Here is a 20,082-nt window from a genome sequence, read left to right as displayed (position 1 = left end):
GTATCTAGACATAGTTCTCAATGCTACTCAGTAGGATCTCATTGTAAATCCATTCCAAGTTGTGTCCGATAACCCCAAGGTCCTGATCCCTCCCACTCCCTCCCTCTTCCCCTGGGTGGCCACAAGTCTATTCTCCAGGTCCATGATTTTCTTTTCTGTGGAAATGTTCATTTGTGCTGTATATTAGATTCCAGTTATAAGTGAAATCATATGGCATTTGTCTTTCTCTTTCTGACTTATTTCACTCAGTATGAGAGTCTCTAGTTCCACCCATGTTGCTATAAATGGTATTATGTCATTCTTTTTTATGGCTGAGTAGTATTCCATTGTGTATATATACCACATCTTCCTAATCCAATCCTCTGTCATGGACATTTAGGTTGTTTCCATGTCTTGGCTATTGTGAATAGTGCTGCAATGAACATGCAGGTGCATGTGTCTCTTAAGTAGAGTTTTGTCTGGATATATGCCCAAGAGTGGGATTGTGGGGTCATATGGAAGTTCTATGTATAGATTTCTAAGGTATCTCCAAATTGTTCTCCATAGTGGCTGTACCAGTTTACATTCCCACCAGCAGTGCAGGAGGGTTCCCTTTTCTCCTCAACCCTCCAGCACTTGTTATTTGTGGATTGATTAATGATGGCCATTCTGACTGGTGTGAGGTGATATTTCATGGTAGTTTTGATTTGCATTTCTCTTGTAATCAGCGATGTTGAGCATTTTTTCATGTGTTTGTTGGCCATCTGTGTATCTTCCTTGGAGAACAGTTTATTCAGGTCTTTTGCCTATTTTTGCCTATTTTTCCATTGGGTGATTGGCTTTTTTGCTGTGGAGTTGTATAAGTTGCTTGTATATTCTAGAGATTAAGCCCTTGTCCGTTGCATCGTTTGAAACTATTTTTTCCCATTCTGTAAGTTGTCTTTTTGTTTTCTTTTTGGTTTCCTTTGCTGTGCAAAAGCTTTTCAGTTTGATGAGGTCCCATGGGTTTATTTTTGCTCTAATTTCTATTGCTTTGGGAGACTGACCTGAGAAAGTATTCATGAGGTTGATGTCAGAGCCTAGCAATTTCTTATGTTTTGAGGAGGAAGACTCCCATTGTAGAGTATTTAGGACAATTGTGTGTGTGTTTTAAGGAGGAAAGGGTTGGACAGGGAATTTGAAGTTCTAAATTATTTTAAAAGCATATTTTGGTTATTTAAATTAGACACATAAAATTGATTTCAGTTCAGCATAGTTCTTAAAATTATATTTGTTGTATTAACTTGAAAGATACAGGTAATCAGTTATCAGTCCAGATATTTATGTTGGTATGCTTTTACATGTTTACATTATTAAATTTTAAGCTGCTGAGTTAATTTTTGCAAGTAAATGAAAAGCCATACAATTTTGAAAACAGAAGAATTTATGACCATCATAAATTACAGTGTTTTTTTTTTTGACTTCATGGCTTATAGTTTGTTAAATAGACACAGTGCAGTTTTCACAAAAATATTTGTGTGTAGGGGTTTAGGGGTGAGAAATTTGTTAAAACAAATTGAAATAAGATCTCTCATAGAGTCTGATCAGTTCTTTGGATAGCACTAATCACCATCTAGCATACTATCTATTTTGTTTATTTCTTTCCCGTTGTAAGCTTCTTGAAGGCAAATGTTTGTCCATTTTGTTCATTGCCGTGACCCCAGCATCTAGAGAGTGATCCCCTGCAGGAGCATATAGGAGCACTGAAATTTTTGTTGAAAGATGGAATGGATTAATCAAATGCATTATCATTCAGAGCAGTTTTTCCACCATTTTCTTTCCATTTCCAAATGTCGTTTTTTTCCTTTTCCTTTGAAGTGAAGTATATATTGATAGTGCTGATTCTTATAAAAGGTCTTATCTGATTTGTGTCCATTGCTAAAAATTTCTGCCTTTTTTTTGGCCATGCCCATGGCAGGCGGAAGTTCCTGGGCCGGGGATTGAGACGTTCTGGTTCAAGGATCTAACCTGTGCCACAGATGTAAACCAGAGAACTACGTCAGTGACAGTGCTAGATCCTTAACCTGCTTCACCGCAAGGGAACTCCTGAAAATCTCTCCTTTTGAGAGTCCTTAGGGATTTTAGTAGTTGAATCCAGAATTTATTCTCTTATGCATCTATATAATTTAAAATCCTCAGATAGCATTGTTTGTTTCAGAGCTTTTAAATATATACATCTATCTGTCTGTCTATCTATCTATCTATCTGCTTCCATGGCATATGAAAGTTCCCAGGCTAGGGGTTGAATTGGAGCTGCAGTTGTCAGCCTACACCACAGCCACAGCAACACCAGATCTGAGCCGCTTGTCTGCAACCTACATTGTAGCTAATGGCAACTCTGGATCCTTAATCCACTGAGCAGGGCCAGGCATCAAACCTGCATCCTCATAGATGCTAGTCAGGGTCATTACCGCTGAGCCACGATGGGAACTCCTAAGAGCTTTTATATTTTTAATTTAATAAATACAGTTTCCTCCATTTGAGTTTTACTAGATTCAAAGTTTATTTTACCCTTTGAATACATAGAAGTAGTTTTACATAGACTGAAAATTTTTTAAAAAAGCGACCCTGTGATTCAGGTTATGTGACTTTCTTGCTCTTTTTATTATGCCATTTAATTGATAACTGAATTCTGTGTTTTCCTTACTCTTCCTGTTTCAGCACTTTCACAAAAATAAATCTGCAAACTTTTTTTTTTTAATTATACAGATTGATGACTTTCCACTCATTTCAGTGCTGCAAGGCAATTTTTTACTGTTCACATTCAAATCCCTTTATATATTTTTTTATTCTACTCTGAGAGAAGTGGCTTTTTCTACCCATTTGTCTTCAGGCAGCATTTTATGTACAAGTAAGCTATTGGAATCTTTTTAAAAACATATGTTTCTTGGGGTCCTTTTGTGGGCAGCGGGTTAAGGATCCATTGTCACCACAGCGTCTTGGATTGCTGCTGTGGTGCAGGTTTGATCCCTGGCCCTGGAAACTTCCACATGCTGTGGGTGAGGCCAAAAAAAAAAAAAAAGGAAAAATGTATGTTTCTTTTCATATTTGTATTTTTTTTGAGGGTCTTAATTGAGATACTTTTGTTAAAACTAAAGCAGAAAGATTTGTGAATTTAAAAGAAAATGCTGAAATGTGAGCTGTTTACACTTTAGGTGTTTTTCTGTCAAGAACAGAATTTTTAATGTCTTTGTAGGATATTTCCTATATCCAAGGAAATAATAGAAACATATGACAGTATGTATTATAAATCATGCTTTCTGGCTATGATTTGCCTCAAGTTTGTCTTACCACTTTGTTTTTTTTTGGTCTTTTTTTTGTCTTTTTTAGGGCCGCACCCGCGGCACATGGAGGTTCCCAGGCTAGGGGTCGAATCAGAACTGCAACTGCTGGCCTACGCCAGAGCCATAGCAACTTGGGATCTGAGTCGCATCTGCGACCTACACCACAGCTCAGGGCAACGCCAGATCCTTAACCCACTGAGCAAGGCCAGGGGATTCGTTAACCACTGTGCCACTACGGGAACTCCAGTCTTACCACTTTGTAGAGGAATATGTTAGTCTAATGGCTAATTTGCTTTTATACTGTGAACTCTATAGTATAAGTAAAAATATGGAAGAACCGTAAAAAGTATATGGATTTAGAATTGGCATTATTTGAAATCTGAACACCAAAAGGTGTCTAGGCACTTGAGCTTGACTCTTAAATAGTTATTTTGTAGGGAATTAGTAGACATTTATGATTAATGTAGCAGATGATATGCCAAGTTACTCATAGTACTATTTAGTAATCTCAATTTAGAAAGATTAGAATTTTTGTGTTTTTTTTTTTCTTTGTAATTTGCCTAGTGGTTATGAACATGGACTTAGGTTTAATTCCTGCTCCCCTGTTTATTTGTGTGTTGGAGTGCACATTGCTTGACCTCTTTGAGACTCAGTTTCCTACTTGTGAAAGTGGAGAGAATATCAGCTTCCTCAAAGAATGCAATAAATGAAATGATAAATGCTTATTAGCCCAGTGTCTAGGCACATGCTAAGGTTATTGATATTTTTATATCATACAGTTTTAACAACCATATAATTTTTATGAATGCATAGGTTTTTTGTTTTGTTTTGTTTTCAGCTAGGAGTTGAATCAGAGCTAGAGCCGCCAGCCTACATCACAGCCACAGCAACAGCAGGATCTGAGCCACATCTGCAGCCTACACCATAATTCACAGCAATGCCAGATCTCTGACACACTGAGCAAGGCCAGGGATTGAACCTGTATCCTAATGGATTCTAGTCAGATTTGTTTTCCGCTGTGCCACAAAGGGAACTTCTGTTTTGTCAATACTTTATTTCGGCTTTGATCTGGATTGCTGGATTTTAATTGAATATTAATATATGCTTTTGATATAATTGTTTTTATCTCTGCCAAGCCTTTTGAGAGATATCTTATTGTCTGTAATCTCTGTAACAGTCAGCGAACATTATTGCTACTTTCCCTCTTTTCTGATTTGGTCAGATATCAGAAGTCTCTAGGTCAGATATCAGAAGGGGGAAAGCCATGTTCAAAAGGCTCAAGTGGGCCTTGTCTTAGAAAATAATAGCCCAGGAGTTCCCTTGTGGCACAATGGATTTCTGGTATGGTGTCATTGCAGTGGCCTGGGTCACTGCTGTGGAGTGGGTTCAGTCCCTGGCCTGGGAATTTCCATGTGCCACAGGCGTGGCAAAAAAAAAAAAAAAAAGCCTAAATGTTTATGTTCTTATATTTGAAAGCTACTGGACCACTTGTCCTCAGTTTAAGAATTATAAGCTGATAGTGAAGTTTTATCTAACAATTCTTCAATTACATAGATTTTTGAATTTCTCTTGAGATAGCAGTAAACTCAAGTAGCAAAACATGAATACCATATCCTAAAATTTTTTTTTTGTCTTTTGTCTTCTTAGGGCCGCACCTACAGCATATGGAGGATCCTAGGCCAGGGGTCTAATCGGAACTGTTGCTGCTTGCCTACACCAGAGCCACAGCAACGCCAGATCTGAGCTGGGTCTGTGACCTCACCACAGCTCACAGCAATGGCGGATTCTTAACCTACTGAGCGAGGCCAGGGGTTGAACCCACAACCTCATGGTTCCTAGTTGGATTCGTTTCCGCTGCGCCACGACGGGAACTCTAATATCCTAAAATTTATATATATATATATATATTTTTTTTTTGTCTTTTTGTTTTTATCTAGGGCCACACCCACGGCATATGGAGGTTCCCAGGCTAGGGGTCGAATCGGAGCTTCAGATACTGGCCTACGCCAGAGCCACAGCAATACGGGATCCGAGCCGTGTCTGTGACCTACACCACAGCTCATGGCAACGCCAGATCCTTAACCCACTGAGCAAGGCCAGGGATGGAACCCGAAACCCCATGGTTCCTAGTCGGATTCGTTAACCACTATGCCACGATGGCAACTCCCTAAAATATTTTGATCAAAATATGTGTAATAAAAAGTTTTAGTCCCTTAAATCACCATTCTTCTTTGTCAATTTATGATCACCAGGCAATAGTTTTCAACTCTTTTAGCTTTTCTTTTGTTATCTATTTCCAAATAATATGCTTCTTTCTACTGCTCTTTCTCAGTTTATGGCTTTTAGATCTCAGTGAATCATTTCTTGTTACAGTAAGTGAGGATTTACTAATTTAAACTCTTTTCCCATGCCCTGCCCCCCCACCCCTTTTTTTTCTTTTTCTTTTTATGGCCTCACCTGCAGCATATGGAAGTTACCAGGCTAGGGGTCGAGTAGGGGTTGTAGCTACCGGCTTACACCACAGCCACAACAACACCAGACCCACGCCACATCTGTGACCTACACTGCAGTTTTTGGTAACACTGGGTCCTTAACCCACTGAGTGAGGTCAGAGAAGGAACCCACGTCCTCATGGAGATCATGTCAGCTTCTTAACCTGCTGAGTCATGATGCGAATTCCCTTTGTTCCCCCGTATCTAAAATTAATTGTATATTATTATAGTATAATATTATAACTCTCCTTGTCCCCCATATCTAAAATTATTTACATATAATTGACTTTATAAATTTTGATGAGACAGTATTAGTTGTATATTGCATTTAGGTGAATGTTTTTACTGCTGCATCAAGTAGTAAACTGTAATTACATTTTCTACTATAGTGACTGTTGGCTTTGCTCAGTTTTATTTTTATGAATCAGTAAATCTTATGTGCTCCTTCAAAACCTTTCTCAGTACTGTTTTCTACAAAGAGAAATTCATTAGATAATGTCAGTTCCATTTTTTTTCTCTAAACATGGGAATTTCTTAATCTCTCCTGTGTTTGATCTTCAGAATTCTGGCTTCCGCATCTTCTTTTCTCTTGGTGTATTATATTCCCTTATTTTGGAGGAGCATATCTTCTGGAGATAATTTTTTTTTTTTGTCTTTCTAGGGCCGCCCCCATGGCATATGGAGATTTCCAGGCTAGGGGTCGAATCAGAGCTGCAGCTGCCAGCCTACACCACAGCCACAGCAACGTGGGATCCGAGCCGCATCTGTGACCCCACACCACAGCTCATGGCAATGCCAGGTCCTTAGCCAACTGAGCAAGGTCAGGGATTGAACCTGTGTCCTTATGGCTGCTAGTTGGGTTTGTGAACTCCCGGTAATTGTTTTTTGAACTCTTAAATAGCTGAGCATTTTTTTTTTTCTCTTTTTGCTATTTCTTTGGGCCGCTCCCGCGGCACATGGAGGTTCCCAGGCTAGGGGTCGAATCGGAGCTGTAGCCGCCAGCCCACGCCAAAGCCACAGCAATGTGGGATCCGAGCCACATCTGCAACCTACACCACAGCTCACGGCAACACTGGATCATTAACCCACTGAGCAAGGGCCGGGACCGAACCCGCGACCTCATGGTTCCTAGTCGGGTTCGTTAACCACTGCGCAACGACGGGAACTCCTGAGCATGTTTTTTGTTTAAAATGATATATTTGAATGATAGTGTGGCAGGCCATAGAATTCTGTATTGGAAAGTCATTTACCTTACAATTTGAGGGCATTTCACCTTTTAGATTTCAGTGCTGCTGTTGAAAAATGTAACATCAATCTGAATTCTGTTTAGATCTGGACTCTATATCCCTGGTATTATGACATTTCACTTCAGTGTGTGTTGTTGAAGATGTTTTAATTTGTTAAACTGGGTGCTGGCTGGCTTTTTCAGTCTAACAACTCTTGTCTCTCAGTTCTGGGAAATTTTTTGTATTACTTCATGATTATTTCCCTTTGGTCTTCTATCTCCTTCATTTTCTTTATTCTCGGTTTCTACAGTATGTCTCTCTAGATTGATCTACCAGTTTTCACATTTTTCCTATTTTCTTATCTAGTATGCTGTTGTATTCTTTCCTATGCTTCCATTCAGTTTATAGTCTTAATATTTTGCTGATATTATTTAGGGCAGTGACAAAGATGAACGTGTGTGTTTAATCCATAAGTAATACTGAAAGTCTTATTATAAAAACTTCTAAGTTTTTGCATATTGTCTTCCTTTTTGTAGGAGAAACTCAAAAGAGGATCATAGGAATAAAAACAGAAAAGATTCTCTTTTTTAAGGTTTTCAGGTCAGCCTTGCCCCATTCCTAATCATAAGATTTTTTTTAAGATTTCATTTTGGCTCATATTCCCTTAGTACAAGTCAGATGGTTGCAAAATTAGAGCTTTGGGGCTAGAATACATATGAATGACTGCCAGAGAAACTGAATTGGCCACTGTTAATAACAAAAAAATTTTTTAGCTTTTAACATTTTGTACTTTAATAATTATGCTCTTTGAATTTGAGAAACTTAGAGCTCTGGTACCTACTTTATTTTTTAAGGCAAAAAATTCTGGTTTTAAAATTCAAATATGTAGAGAAGCACTGTCCAATTTACTAGCCACATGTGGCTGTTTAAACTTAATTATAGCAAAATAAAATTTGAAATTCAGTTCCTAGGTTGCACTGGCCACATTTCAAGTCCTTGGTAGCTACTACATATCAGTGATTTTCTCGAACTTTCCCAGATTAAAACACTTTATATTGCATTGATAATTCCACTTATTCTGTGTAGTGCCTTAGGCTCAGAGCTGACTGAAAAGTGTAATTTGTTCAGCTATTGTAATTGTCATGTTCCTACTCTTTTTTCTTTAAAGCTGGTTGTGGTAAGAACTTTTCTTACATGGATTAAAATTGTGATAATTGTGTCTTTGTTTTGACTTTTTTGGTTTACTTTTGTTTCTTTTCCCCTCAGACAGTCCAGTGCTTGCTAGACAGTGGCGCTGATATTAACAGGCCAAATGTATCAGGAGCTACTCCATTGTACTTTGCTTGCAGGTATAATATTTTATATTTCCAAATATTCTCATTAAAGAGTGTATCTCCTGTATTTCTAAACACAAACACTTATGTATATTTTCTAAAAGTCTCCTGTTTTCTCAGAAATACTATGCTCCATTTTTAAGATGAAATATAGCATTATGTTCTGTTACTTAACTACATGAAGAAAAGCATTTTCTATTTTGTCACCGGTATTTTTATATGTTATAAGTGGAAACTATTGATTTACCTCATTATTTAAATTTTAGACTAATTACTTAACAATGAAAAAGACATAGCAATAATCCAGTAATTTCCACGGTTTTCTTTATCAAGTACCAGATCAGTTCCAGTGGGTAAGCTGTCAAAGTATGTCTTAGGCCAGAGCCGAGTTTTTGCAATCTTTGGATTTGTAACTTTTAAGAAAATTCTTTGATGATTCTTGGTAGCTGTTGGATGTTGACGTGTTTCCAAACTTCTGTCTTGGTTCATGTTCTTAGAGCATACATTTTGTTCATTGATTCAGTCATGTAAAAAAACAGACATTTAGTTAGCATCACTGTGTGCCATGCATTATTATAGGCTTTGGTGGTACAGTAATAAATAAACCCCAGGCCCTAAAGAGCTAACAGTGTATAATTATTACACTGGGTATATAATACATATACCCTCCTCCCCATGTAATATGTTATATAAATTTAGTTCCATTTAGGAAACCTCACAGTATACTTCATTTTTCTCTTTGGTTTAGATTGTGGGAATTGTATTATTTATTTAGGCTCTTAATTTTAGATATAGAGCTCTCCAGAAAGTTCTTTTCTTACCCTTTTTTTTCTGTTTTATATCATATTAGAGGAGGTTTGTTTTATTAAATTTTTTTATTATGGTTGATTTACAGTGTTCTGTCAATTTATGCTGTACAGCAAAGTGACCCAGTTAAATATATACTTATACATTCTTTTTCTCAAATTATCCTCCATCATGTTCTATCACAAGTGATTAGAACCTATCACAAGTGATATAGTTCCTTGTGTTATATATAGCAGGATCTCATTGCTTATCCACTCCAAATGCAGTAGTTTATAGGAGGTTTGTTTTAGATGAATGATCTGCTTTTCTTCTTGTTTAGCTTCTCTTTAGGATCTCTGATGTTGCTTTGATCACTGATTCAAATCATCATTGAACAGCCTTGAATTAGAATAAAAGGACTTCTGGATCTCTAGGACTTAGATATTCTCTGAACCCAGGCTTTTTCTTATATTACATTTAGGATTTGTTGCTTGGGTAGAACACCAGTTCTTTCCATAGTGTCCTGAATTTATGATGTCATTGATTTCCTGAAATCATATCCTGTCTTGGGGGGTTATCTCTAGATCTGACCTGTCTTTGAAGCTTCAGATTTGAATGTCCATCTGCTGATTTACATCATCACGTGCAAGTCTCATAGAATCTCAGATGTTAGCATGTTCAGACTATAGCTGATTTCCTTTACCAACCTTTCCTGCAGTTTTTCTCATCTCAGTCATTGGAACCTTTATCCTTTCAGTTGTGTAAACCAGAAACTAGGTCATTTTTTATTTCTCTCTCTCTCTTTCTCAATCTGACCCTCATCTTGGAATGTGTTAGTAAGTTGTGTCAATTCTACCTTCAGAATATATTCTGAATGTCAGTTCTTCTCTCCACTTCATTAAACCACCTTAAAGTTGTCTAGAGTATGCAGTAATTTCTAAACCTGGTCTTCCTGATTCCTCTATTGTTTCCTTCCCATCTGTTCTTTCCCTGGAAGCAAAAGTGATCTAAAAAAAAAAAAGATTGGGTTCTTATCACTTTGTGTTTAAACCTGTGTTTAAACTTTTCACTGCCTCTTCGTTGCATTTCAAGTCAAATCCAAACTCTGCATTCCTTCAGGTGACCTGCAGGGTCTGATCCTGAGTAGCTCACTGTGTGCTTCACCACATTTGTTGTCTTTGAGTTCCACAAATATAGTGGTCTCATTCCAGCAGGCTTTTCTGTGTGCTGATTGTTTTGCCTGAAATGTTCCTCCCTGGGCTTTTTAAGGGGCTGACTCCATATTACTGTTACTTTTTAGGAAGGTAATTCCTCACCAGTCTAAGTAGGCCTCTCCTCATTTCCCATCACAGAATCATGATCATTTCCTTCATAGCACTTTGTGGTTTGTAATGTTTATTTACTTGTTTATAATTTGTCTCCTCTGCTGGGCTGAAAGCTCAATAAAAGCAAGTTTTCGTTTATTTTATTCATCGCTTTATTTTCCATGTGTAGGACAGTGTTTTGTGCTTAGATGCTTAGTAAATGTTTTGAATGAATGAATCACTATAATTACATTTTTGAAAAATATCTTTTATGAGATGCAGTATTTACTGGTAAACTACAGGTGTTTAGTGTTATAAAGGACTGGGATATTCACATAGTCTGAGCCTGGGAATATGGTAAAAGAATTTTTGGAATTACTTTCTGCTATTATAATACCTGTCATTAAGTTTTTTTTTTAAATGAAAGTACAGTTGATTTACAATGTTTTGCAAATTTCTTTGTACAGCAAAGTGACTCAGTCATACATACATATATACATTCTTTTTTTATATATTATTTTTCATCATGGTTTCTTCCAGGAGATTGGATATAGTTCCCTGTGCTACACAGTAGGACCACCTTGTTGTTTATCCTTTTTTTTTTTTCTTTTTAAGCCTACACCTGCAGCATATGGAGGTTACCGGGCTACGGGTCAAACTGAAGAATTGGAGCTACAGCTGCCAGCCACAGCCACAGCAATGCAGGATCCGAGCCACCCCTTTGACCTACACCACAGCTCACGGCAATGCCAGATCCATAACCTACTGAGCAAGGCCAGGGATAGAACCCACAACCTCATGTTTCGTAGTTGGACTTGTTTCCACTGTGCCATGATGGGAACTCCTGCTTATACATTCTGCATGTGATAGTTTGCATCTACTAACCACAAACTTCCACTGTCTCCCTACTTCCGCTTGGCAACCTCAAGTCTGATCTCCATGTCTGTGAGTCAGTTTTTGTTTTGTATAGGTTCTTTTGTGCCATATTTTAGGTTCCACGTATAAGTGATAGCATATGGTATTTGTCTTTCTCTTTCTGACTTTATTTAGTATGATAATCTCTAGTTGCATCCATGTGGCTGCGAATGGCATTATTTCATTTGCTTTTATTGCTGAGTGGTATTCCATTGTATATATGTACTGCATCTTTTTTTTTTTTTTTTTTTATGGCCACACTCCTGGCAGATGGAAGTTCCCAGACCAGAGAGTGAATTCAAGCTGCGGCTGCTAACTGTGCTGCAGCTGTGGCAACGCCACATCCTTTAACCCATTGCACTGGGCCAGGTATCAAACCTGTGCCTCTGCAGCAGCCTGAGCTGCTAGAGGCTGCAGTCAGATTCTTAACCCACTGTACCACAGTAGGAACTCCTGTACCACATCTTCTTAATCCGTTTATTTTCCCTGGACATTTAGGTTGTTGCTTGTCTTGGCTATTGTGAATAGTGCTACTGTGAATGTAGGGGTGCATGTATCTTTTTGAATTATAGTTTTGTCTGGGTATATGCCTAGGAGTGGGATTGCTGGATCATATGGTAATTTTATTTTTAGTTTTCTCATGAACCTATGTACTGTTTTCCATGGTGATTGTACCAATTTACATTCCTGTGAACAGTGTAGGAAGGTTCCCCTTTCTCCATACCCTCTCCAGCATTTGTTATTTGTAGATTTGTTAATGATGGCCATTCTGACCAGTGTGAGTTTGACACCTCATTGTAGTTTTGGTTTGCATTTGTCTAATAATTAGTGATGTTGAGCATCTTTTCATGTGCCTACTGCAATTTAGTAGGTCATTTTCTTATCTACATTGTAAAAGTATGACAACACTGGGAAATTTTTCTAACTTTTGAGTTTATAGTTCAGGTCTTAATCTCAATTTTTTAAAATTGTTAATCCTGTGTTGGTTGATATTCATAGTCCATAATTTATAGAGGAAGACTTTAAAAAGACTATAGGTTTAACTTGGTTCTATTTCTGTACAGTCATGGTCAGAGAGATACAGCACAGATTCTTTTATTACGAGGAGCCAAATACCTGCCAGATAAAAATGGAGTAACTCCTTTGGATTTATGTGTACAGGTATGTTGGTAATGCATGTATTAGTCTCTTACATTGTAATTGAAACTGAGACAGGTGAAATCACTTTATTCTCAAATGAGATAGGTGTAAAGATTTTTATTCTGCGAAGAATATGATATTTAAGAGGAACTGTGATAGTATAAGAAATAAGTATTGGTCTTCATCCCAGTACCTAACACAAGAGCTGCTCAGACTCTTGGAACCTCCTGAGTGATAAGAATATCTTTTTGTTTATTAATGAAATGACTGGCAGATGAGAAGCCCTAGATAGCTTTAGGAAAGGGGCTAACTGGTTGACAGAGGAGCTAACCTCCTCCCCCACTCCTGAGGAGGAGTTAGAGACTGGACTTTGAGTTCATTTACCAGTGACTGATAACCAGTGACTAATTGTGCCTCTGTAATGGAACTTTCATAAAGACCCCCAACAGCAGGGTTCCTAGAGAGCTTCCAGGTTGATGAACACATCACAGTGTTGGAGGGCCGCATGCCCAGAATGGGATCTGGAGCTCTCTGCCCCTTCCTACATACTTGACCCTGCGCATCTCTTCCATTGGGCTGTTCCTGAGTTGTATCCTTAGTAGTAAACAGTTAGTGGTAAGTAAAATGTTTTCCTGAGTTCTGTGAGCTGTTCTAGCAAATGATCAAACCTCAGGATGAGGTCATGGGAATTCCTTATCTATAGCTGGTTAGTTAGAAGTCTGGGTGAGTTGGACTTGTGATTGGCTTCCAAAGTAGGGGCACTCTTGTGGGATTAAGCCCCTACTGTGTGGTCTGCCCTACCTCTGCCTTGTTAGCATCAGAATTGATAGCCAGTTGGAGAATTGGAGTAGGACAGCCAATTGGAGAATTGGAGAATTGCTTGGAGTAGAAAACTCAGACATTTAGTGTCAGATTTATGTGTAGAAGAAACAAATTTTCTTCTAGGAACTTTGTTTTTAACCTAAGGTAATCTAAACTGCTGTTTTTAGGGTGGTTATGGAGAGACGTGTGAAGTATTAATTCAGTATCACCCTAGGCTTTTCCAGACAATTATTCAAATGACACAGAATGAAGATCTCCGAGAAAACATGGTAATATAATTGTGCTTGTAGCTTGTAAATGAACAACCTTTGTTCGTTTTTAGTATGTATGATATTTTATAAATGTTTAGTAATTTTATTATAAATATTTTAATAATTTGAATTTGCTTATCTACATTATAAGTATGAATTTTATGACAATTAATAAACTTTGTGCTAGTATTTGGCCCTATGAATCTGCTGTTCTCTGGGTATTTGGTCTCTCCTTAAGATAATCAAATATTTCCCATAGGTAGAGGTAAAGAATCTAAGAAGGAATATCATGTTATGGTTGGTAATCATAGGTTACTGAACTCTGTATTTATAATAGCTCTACTCTTTGAATTGTTGCAAGGTTTAAGTTTTTCTTACATTTTAGAAGTTTGGAATTTTCCGTAAATAAACTTGGTGATTTTTGTTTTTCTTGTTTATACTTTTTTACTGGGTGGTTTTAAACAACTATTTTATAGCTTAGCTTTTGAATTTATATAACTATAAAGGACTTGATTTGTAATATTTATTAAACTAAAGGTACTTAATTTCTTGATAAAGTTTATGGATTATTATGTAATCACATTTTTTTTTATTTGTAAAAAAATTCAGTTACGGCAGGTTCTGGAACATTTGTCTCAGCAAAGTGAAAGCCAGTATTTAAAGATTCTAACAAGCCTTGCTGAAGTTGCCACAACAAATGGTCATAAATTGCTTAGGTAAGTGTTTCAAAATATAAGCAAAATCAGTGGGAATTAGTATCTGTCAACGTTGTCTTCTTTTAGGCTTGTCTGAGAATAGTTTATTTTGTTGGATTCTTTTTGTCAGTATAAGATGTTATAAAGCTTTGCTGAGTTATCATTGTGTTATTTCAAAGGACCAGGGCAATCAGCTATTCCCGAGGAGGCTTGAGTCTCTCTAAAGAAGACTAAAAATAGAAACTGACTTAAGTGGATTTGGGCATATTTGACTACAGTTTTATAAAATGATTGTGTTGACTAGGCATGTAAAATGTTCATATAGAAGAATCAAAAAAGTAGTTTAGGAATCTTGATCAATATTATATAAACTGAGTATAGGCTAGTGCTGAAGAATCCTCATCGTTCTTTGTAAAGTTTTCTCCTTGAACTATCCCTCTCAGTTCAGGTTTTTATGCTTTCCAATTCTGTGGTTTTAATGGCTCATTGCCGAGTCCTTGAGGTTAATGCCTGTATACGTTTTCTGCAACTACACTTCTTGGGTATGTAGTTAGCCACCCCAGTTAGGAGTAATCAGCCGTTTAGAAGTGGTTAAGGTGTTACTTCTTTGCTTAAAAATTTGGCACACTTCTAATTTGGATGCTTTCTTCCTTTGTAGCTTTCTTTTCACCTCAACTTTTTTTTTTTTTTTCCTGTCCCTGAGGCACAGGGAAGTTCCCAGGCCAGAGATTGAACATGCACCACAGCAGTGACAATGCTGGATCCTTAACCTGCTGAGCCACAATAGAACTCCTCATCTCAGCTTTTAATAGGTTGACGGTCATAGACTACATCATGGTCTTCTCTCATCTCTCTACTTGCAACTGGAATTTCCTCCTTCCTACTCCATGCTGTTCAATAAATCAGCTACATTGTCAAGTTCATTGTGCTAGCCCTTTGTTTCTATGTTCTTTCATACTTTTCACATACTTCAAACCAGAATCACACTTTGTACTATTTTCTTAGAAGGCCCCTTACACTTAAGGGTGCTAAGATCACCTTCATGTGTTTTTTTTATCCACAAAGTCTTTCTTCAGCAGTTCTACTCATTTGCCAATTTTAAAAAATTATTCTCTTTCTCCCTTTGAGGCTACTTTAGACTGTAAGACTCATTTAATTCCAGCTTTATATAATGCTCTCTTTTTATTTAGTCATTTCTGTTAATCCATTTATATGATAAGGACTTTCCAGGATATACTAAGTAAAAGCATGGGCTCTAGAGTCAGCGTGACTCAGGTTTAAATCCAAACATCATCATTTACTGTGTGACCTCAGTAAGAGACTTAGTTTTCCTTCCACCCATCCAACACATACTTTTAGGTGTCTGTTGTCTACTAGGCTATCTGCTACATAATGGTGAATAAAACAGATAAGATCTCACCCTACATTTAATTTATAGTCTAGTCAGTATTTTATTTTCTTGGAAAATGATAGTAAATATCTTAATACATTGTTGTAAGAATGAAATGATAAGTGCTTAACATGCCAGGCAAGTATCTGGCACCTAGTGGAGATGCTGCTGCTGTTAGAGATGATGATTTTTTTTTTTTTTTGGTCTTTTTAGGGCCGCACCCAGAGCATATGGAGGTTTCCAGGCTAGAGGTTGAATCAGAGCTATAGCTGCCCACCTATGCCACAGCCACAGCAACACAGGATCTGAGCCTCGTCTGTGACCTACTCCATAGCTCACAGCAACTCTGGTCCTAGAACCCACTGAGCGAGGCCAGGGATTGAACCCGCAACCTCATGTCTCCTAGTCGGATTTGCTTCCACCACACCATGATGGGAACTCCGATAATGATGATTTTTTAAAAAATTATCCCATAATACTTTTAACTTGTTTTCTTACATTAGAAAACTTTTTTTTCTTTACTTAAATCTTTTTTTCTGTTTTCTGCTCTTACATATTAATCAGAAGGCATTTAGGTTTTTATGTGTCTATGTTTTTCTTTTAATTTCACCTTTAATACATACTAAGTAGGTACTGATAAGCTAAGGAACATTCAAATACATTATTTCATTTAAATCTCACAGTAGCTTTGTGGTTTAGATGTTATCATCTCCATTTTATATATAAGAAAAGCTAAGTTCAGCGATTTGCCAGGCTAATGCATAGAAGGATAGGGATCCATGTCCTTACTAATAAAGAGCAGGTCCTGGATTCCAATTTAGCTCTTAAAAATGACAGAGGTATTAGTGGAACAGGAGAAACAGGGTAATAGAGAAGGATCCATGGCCAGAACAAGTTTTAAAATTTCTTTGCTAAACTGTACTGCCTTACCACTTACAACGATGCCTTTCAAATGCTTTATAGAATTTGCTGTTAGGGCCAACTTAGATGCTGTTGCAAGTAGTGGTTTACCCCCGACTTTTGTTGACTCTGACTACAGATTGGAGGTTTTCTTGACCTCTTCCCTCGTGGATTCAGTTATTTCCTACAACAGCTCACAGAATTCAGGGAAACACTTTCTTTTTACCAGTTAGTTAAAGGATATGATAAAGGAGACAGGTGAGAAACTGGATGAAGAGATACATAGGTGAGGCCTAGGAGGGTCCCAGTACAGGTGCTTCTGTCTGTGGAAATGGGGTGTGTCATCCTCCCTTATATGTCTGTGTTCACCAACCTGGAAATTCCCTGAACCCCTGTTTTGGGGTTTTTTATGGAGGCTCCATCCCATAGGCATGCTGATTATTAAACTTCATCCCCAGCGCCTCACTTTTCTCTGGAGAATGGGTTATGGGGCTGAAAATTTCAGGTTTCTAATTATTGCTTGGTCTTTCTGATGATGAGCCGCCATCCAAGAGCCCACTAAGAGTTGCCTCATTAGAACCAAAGATACTGCTGTCACCTAGGAAATTCCAAGGAAATTTAGAAACTCTCTATCAGGAACTAGGGTCAGAGACCAAATCTTAGAACAAAAGATGCTCCTAGTGTTCTTATCACTTAGGGAATTCGAATGGTTTTGGGAGCTCGGTGCCAGGAACCCGTCCTGGGGCAGAGAACAATATGTGTATTTTCTATCACCACAGCTACCAACGTAGGTTTTTAAAAGCACCTCAAATACAAATCATTCCTCTCTGCCAATTTATGTTTAATGGTACTTTTGCAGATTGTCTTCCTTTGGTTCATTTATTCGTCAATCTTTTTTTGTTTCTTAACTCACGATGTGATGTAATTTTGGCCACTTATGTTAATAGAAGTTTTAATTAAGAGAATAACAGATTTAAATATATATTAATTAATGATGACTGAGATGTTGTTTAGCACACTTTGGGGAAAATAGCCTTTTGTCTAATGGATTCTAGGAATATTTGCTAAAGATAATAAATATTTACTGAGGGTCCTTTTGCATATAGTGTTGTGTTTCACTAAACTAAGGAGTTATCTTGCTTTCTGTATATGGTTGAAGGTAAAGATAATTGTCAATGTGCAAATGAAAAGGGAAATCACGGCTATTTGTTAAGTAAGACACTGAATGAAAGTATACTATTATATTAACCAAAGGTAAGTATATTGACAAGGCTTTTAATTAGGAAATTAATTTTTAAGTTTTTATTTATTTTTATTTATTTATTTATTTTTTGTCTTTTTGCCTTTTCTAGGGCTGCTCCTGAGGCATATGGAGGTTCCCAGGCTAGGGGTCCAATCGGAGCTGCAGCTGCCGGCCTACGCCAGAGCCACAGCAACGTGAGATCCGAGCTGCATCTGCAACCTACACCACAGCTCACGGCAATGCCGGATCCTTAACCCACTGAGCAAGGCCAGGGATTGAACCTGCAGCCTCATGGTTCCCAGTCAGATTCGTTAACCACTGCGCCACGACGGGAACTCCTAAGCTTTTATATTAAGACCTGGTGTCTTGGGAAGAAATTGTTATTTTATGATGAACTAACTGGAGAAGTTTGTGATGAAGTTTGGATTTTATGATCTTTTTGTATCATATGAAAGTGATATTCCATTGGTTGGAAAGTGAAAAATGACTTTTTTTTTTAGATCAGCGACTTAGCTTAGAAGAAGTTTAAACTGGGTAAAGTAATATAAGATTTTTAGACTGTATTAATAATTGATGATATTTAGGTTCCATTGTGTAAGAAAATACTTAATACTTTATAACTCATGAGGTGTTCACTAGATTAGGAAACTAAAATATCTCTCTATGGTAGTTTTGCAGAGGGAAATTAAATTCACATCTTTCTCATAGAAGAACTTGAGTCATTGGAGTTAGCTTTTACAAGAGCTGTAACACTAAAAGAAGGAAATAGTTTCAAATTGCATTTCTGTTTTGTTAGAATCAGCAGTCTTATGATAAAGAATTAGAAACAACTTTGTAAAGACAAATATATAAAAATCAGTTCTGGTTAAACTAATGATTCTCCATGCATTTTATTCGAAGTTACTAAAATAGAGAAAGTTTTGCTAATGTTTTTAGATATCTTACTCATATACAGCATGAGTAGCAATATCTGTTAGATTTTACTAACACTTGTAACTGATAGATAATTTTTATTGATTGTTTTTAACCATTTAATGATTTTTAGAATAAAACAAGATGAATGTTTAAGTAAAAATGTCAGGAAGTTTTGGTTCAGTTTTTACCAGAGTAGAAAATACACTGTCACATATCAAATTGGAATACTTAGAGAAAACATTTACTATTTGTTACTAATCATTATTGTTTTTAATGGTAGAGGATACCTAAAAATAACATAGAGGGAGATTTTAATGAACTAAGGAACTAAGATAGGGTAAGCTTTAATGATTAAATTTATACAGACACAGTCATTCCATTCTGCCCAAAATTTTATGCAACTCTTTATTCTGCTTTTGTTTAACTATTGTAATGCAAGGTAACTAATATTGGGGATTTCAAAATAAAACCACCGCTGAACAACATTTTTTTAAAAAGATGTGTCATTAGATTCGATACACATTTAGCCAAATAATCCCTGGTATTTCTGTGTAAAGATAATGATTGATATTCATGATGATGAATAATCCCTAGGCACTGTGAATTTCTGAAGGGCTTTTTGATTTGTCAAAGAAAGTTTATATTATATCTAATATGGTTTAGTGTTTTTGGATCTTAGTCTTTTTCATAGGAGGATGTATTTCCTTTATTATGTACAGTCATTAGAGAACCCATTATATAGAGAATCACCCTGATACAAATGGTTACTTTAAGACTATTCATTGTGTACATGTTCTACATGTGAACAGTTGGTTGTTATTTTGAGGTGGGTTAGGGGCAACTGGACTGTGGATGGAATAGTAGAGTTCAGCTCTGCAGTTGAGCTGTGGCTTGGCCCAAGATCATAATCAGCATTTCTTTTTTTTTTTGGCTGTGCCAATGGCCTGTGGAAATTTCCCAGTCAGCGATTGAACCTGAGCCACAGCAGTGACAAAGCCAAATCCTTAACTGCTAGGCCACCAGGAACTCCTTAACATTTCTATTGGTTCTTAGTGAAATGTTCTCAGAGTTTTAAACAATCAGTTTAATTTACAAATACACTGTTCTATAGTGGTGATATTCTTCACATTTTATGCTTTTGTTAATTGGTTATATTCTAGTTGCTTAAAAGGTTTTTTTGTTTTTGTTTTTTGTCTTTTTAGGGCGGCACCCTTGGCTTATGGAGGTTCCCAGGGTAGGGGTCTAATCAGAGCTACAGGTGCCCGCCTATGGCATAGCCACAGCAATGCCAGATCCTAGCACCTCTGTGACGTACACCACAGCTCATGACAATGCTGGATCCTTAACCCACTGAGCAAGGCCAGGGA

General features: G+C 37.2%; 1 protein-coding gene across 2 annotated transcripts in view; it reads left to right on the top strand.

Annotated features, from left to right (window-relative positions):
• The window catches only part of HACE1 (HECT domain and ankyrin repeat containing E3 ubiquitin protein ligase 1), a 110,814-nt gene that overhangs the window by 36,412 nt on the left and 54,320 nt on the right, over positions 1-20,082 (top strand). For both annotated transcript variants that reach the window (XM_047761646.1, XM_047761639.1), the window contains 4 exons: positions 8,287-8,369; positions 12,424-12,520; positions 13,489-13,590; positions 14,182-14,288. In XM_047761646.1, coding sequence (XP_047617602.1) covers positions 8,287-8,369; positions 12,424-12,520; positions 13,489-13,590; positions 14,182-14,288 — 389 coding nt within the window. The remainder of the gene's footprint in view (positions 1-8,286; positions 8,370-12,423; positions 12,521-13,488; positions 13,591-14,181; positions 14,289-20,082) is intronic.

The sequence above is a fragment of the Phacochoerus africanus genome, chromosome 2 (assembly GCF_016906955.1).
Source record: "Phacochoerus africanus isolate WHEZ1 chromosome 2, ROS_Pafr_v1, whole genome shotgun sequence".
In the NCBI taxonomy this organism is placed as follows: domain Eukaryota; kingdom Metazoa; phylum Chordata; class Mammalia; order Artiodactyla; family Suidae; genus Phacochoerus; species Phacochoerus africanus.
Note: the sequence above shows the minus strand (reverse complement) of the source record. Positions and strands in the feature narration are given on the sequence as shown.